The 3219-nt window shown below is 36.6% G+C and overlaps 1 protein-coding gene across 1 annotated transcript in view; it reads right to left on the bottom strand.

Annotated features, from left to right (window-relative positions):
- Window positions 1–792: 792 nt before the first annotated feature.
- The window catches only part of LRRC9 (leucine rich repeat containing 9), a 161127-nt gene continuing 158700 nt past the window's right edge, over window positions 793–3219 (bottom strand). Inside the window, exons 31-32 of the mRNA XM_042782087.1 lie at window positions 2002–2170; window positions 793–832 (exon numbers count right to left, since the gene is read on the bottom strand). Of these exons, the coding sequence (XP_042638021.1) occupies window positions 793–832; window positions 2002–2170 (209 nt within the window). The remainder of the gene's footprint in view (window positions 833–2001; window positions 2171–3219) is intronic.

Raw genomic sequence — 3219 nt, 5'->3', positions numbered from 1 at the left:
TGAAATATAATTACTAAAGGTCAAAATTGAAAATGTCTTTGCTCAGTTTGAACATGTGTTTGTTTTCACATGAAACTATCACTGTGGGCCTAATATATACAATAAGGATTTGTATATGAAATTGTTCTCTTTGCTCTTATTCTTGTAGCATGAGTGGGTGGCCAGATTCAGAAGCTACTATTAATGCTCACAATTTACATCTTTAAACAATTTTGGGGGCAGACTGGTTTGAGAACATATATATATTTTTAAAAGTATAGTGCTAGAAACCAAATCTATATTCAACTAGCAAAAATCATCTTGCTTTTGTAATAGTCGTATTCGGTAAGAAATGTGTGTTTTAGGTTTATGTAACCCCAAATGAACAGATATTTACAAACTATGCTTGTTTCCTAAAATTACCTTTTCTTAATATCTTCATATGATGGGCCATAATGAGATTTTATAGCTAAATGTTTCCAATACCAGAGCTAAGTATTTGATTTTCTCGACTTTGTTTCATGTCACTTTTATCTTTTCAAATTGATGTATGATATAATAGTTCATGATTTTTCTAATACAGAAATTCTAAAGAATAAATAAGATAACCATAAAGAAGCTTGAAAGAGCTGATTTTAAGTAGAATTCAGCAGGGGTGATAGAGATCCTCTTCTAATGGAGCTGAAGTGCTTCAGTAATGTGAGTAACATGATTCTCTTATTCGTATTTTTTTCCACCCACTGTCTACTAGTTTTTGCACAACTACTAAACAGAAATAGATCTCTTGCTGTATATTCATTTCTCTTTAGGCAGTTACATTCTATTTGATCTGGGAAAGTCATTGCCAGCCATTCTGTAAGAAATAAACACATTTATGAGTGAAATTATGTGACTTACTTTCTTGGTGGATCAGCTAACTTAAGGTAGTTCTACAGTAAACACTTCACACATTTATGTGTACAATTTCAAGAAGAAACTAACAAAAAGAAAATGATCCTATTTTAGCTATTTAAATATTGGGTTATCCTGGGGACTCAGTGGCACAAGACAGATTATAGCAGGGAAGTCAGTCAGGCCTAATCTAGATCTGTTTCTGGGGCAGGACAGTAGCTGGGACAGGTCATCCTAACAGAAGCTGGGGCAAGTAATACTTGGAAATCTAGGCAGAGAGGCGTTGAGCACCAGAGGACATAGTTAATGAGATGTAGCAGGTTCTCAGGCACTGAGCTGGGCCCTACGGCTAGGGTCCAAGATGGGAGGGGAGACAAAGGGAAGATATAAAGAGGAGTTTGAACAGTTTATAAAATGCTTGGCCCTCACAATTTCATGGTTAAATTTATCTGCTGTTCAAAATATAAAATAATTGCTTTGGATATTAAATAAGTAAGTGAGTGCCGGGAGAATGCAATTAAAAGTAAAAAAAAAAAAAAACAACTCACTGCCATCATATCGATTGCGACTCATAGTGACCCTCCTTGGGTTTCTGAGGTGGTATCACCACGGACGTAGATTGCTCAACCTTCCCTCCTAGGAGTGTCTGCCTTAGGTGCGCTACCACCAGAGCTCCCGCAATTAAAAGTAGTTCCCATGTAATCATTCCAACTTCCCCATTAACAGCTAAGCACTTACCCACTATGCCATACGTGCCTATGTTCTTAGGCTCCTCACATAAGAACTAGGGGAGGAAATGGTAAACACAGGGAGGAAGTGGGAAGAGTGCTGTTACACTGTAGGGATAGCAGTCAATGTCATGAAACAAAATGTATATGAATTGTTGTTGAATGGAAAACTAATTTTCTTTCTAAAATCTCACCCAAATCACAATAAAAAGTTAAAACAAAAGAACTAGATGAACACTCTTCTACCTTGATAGCCTTTTTGAATTATGATGGAAATAGGTCTGGTGAATGTGGGAGAAGCCTTAGGCTAGTACTGACAGCTTTTTCCTTACACATGACTAGCAATATGGGGAGAAGTTTCCAACATGATGAGAAACAATATTAAAACACAAAATTGCCTTACCTTCCCTCTTCATTGTTGTTCTGGTATATTTGAGCAGTTTGAGATGTGATATTCTGTTGTGACAAAACAGATGGAGAAAGATTTGACCCTCTGAGTGGCCGAAAAGCTGTTTCTGCATGAATGCTCCGAGGATTACTTGTCAGGATCCCTGCATTCTTATTTTTTTTGTCTGAAATTAGGAATTTAAAGAGTTAAAACTATACCACAATGAGAAACTTTAAGTAATATAAACGTTTGGTTGTCTGTCCTTCAGCTAAGGGTATGCTATATAGGTACATTACATGAATGTAAAATTTTAAATAAAAATATAGAACTGGAATATATTCCTAGCACTTAATGATGCTTAAATTTTTCTGAGCTAGTGAATGGATTAATTCATTCTAGATAATTTATTGAATATACATATTTAATAAATATGTATATTCAATCCAGCTACTATAAATGGACAGATAAATGACCATACTTTAATAAAAAGTGGGGCAACATAGTCTGAAAATACAAAAGAACGTATAGGACTTTTCTAGAAAATCCTAAGAAATAATCACACAGGAATCTTGAAGAAAAATACCTGAGAAGGAATTTATGGAGAAGAATTCAGGATTAAACTATTGATAACTTTTCCAAAGATGATGCTGTACTGTTAAGGAAGCTACTTAACAATTTGTTGTTGTCAGGTGCTGTTGAGTTGGCTCCAACTCATAGCAACCCTGTGCACACAGAAGTAAACACTACCTGGTCCTGCACCAAATTTCTACACTCATCTGTCAGTTTGTCATACTGTGGTGGCTGGCATGTTGCTGTGATGCTGGAAGCTATGTCATGGGTATTTCCAATACTGGCAAGGTCACCCATGGTGGACAGGGTTCAGTGGAGCTTCCAGACTAAGACAGACTGGGAAGGAGGACCTGGTGATCTACATCTGAAAAAACTGGTCGGTGAAAACTATGGATAAGAGGGACAGAGGTATAGTGCCAGAAGATGAGTCCTCAGGTTGGAAGGCACTCAAAATACAACTGGGGAAGAGCTGTCTTCTCAAAGCAGAATCAATCTTTATTTATTTATTTTTTATTTATTGTAATTTGGGTGAAGATTTACAGAGCAAATTCACTTTCTATACAGCAGTTCATATATACTTTGTCTCATGTCATTGACCACAGTTTACCACAATGCAACAGCTCCCCTCCCACTTCCTCCCCATAGTTACCTCTTCCCAGTGAC

Source organism: Orycteropus afer, unplaced genomic scaffold (genome assembly GCF_000298275.1).
Source record: "Orycteropus afer afer isolate SDZICR_OR568_19922 unplaced genomic scaffold, OryAfe1.0 scaffold00237, whole genome shotgun sequence".
Classification (NCBI taxonomy): domain Eukaryota; kingdom Metazoa; phylum Chordata; class Mammalia; order Tubulidentata; family Orycteropodidae; genus Orycteropus; species Orycteropus afer.
Note: the sequence above shows the minus strand (reverse complement) of the source record. Positions and strands in the feature narration are given on the sequence as shown.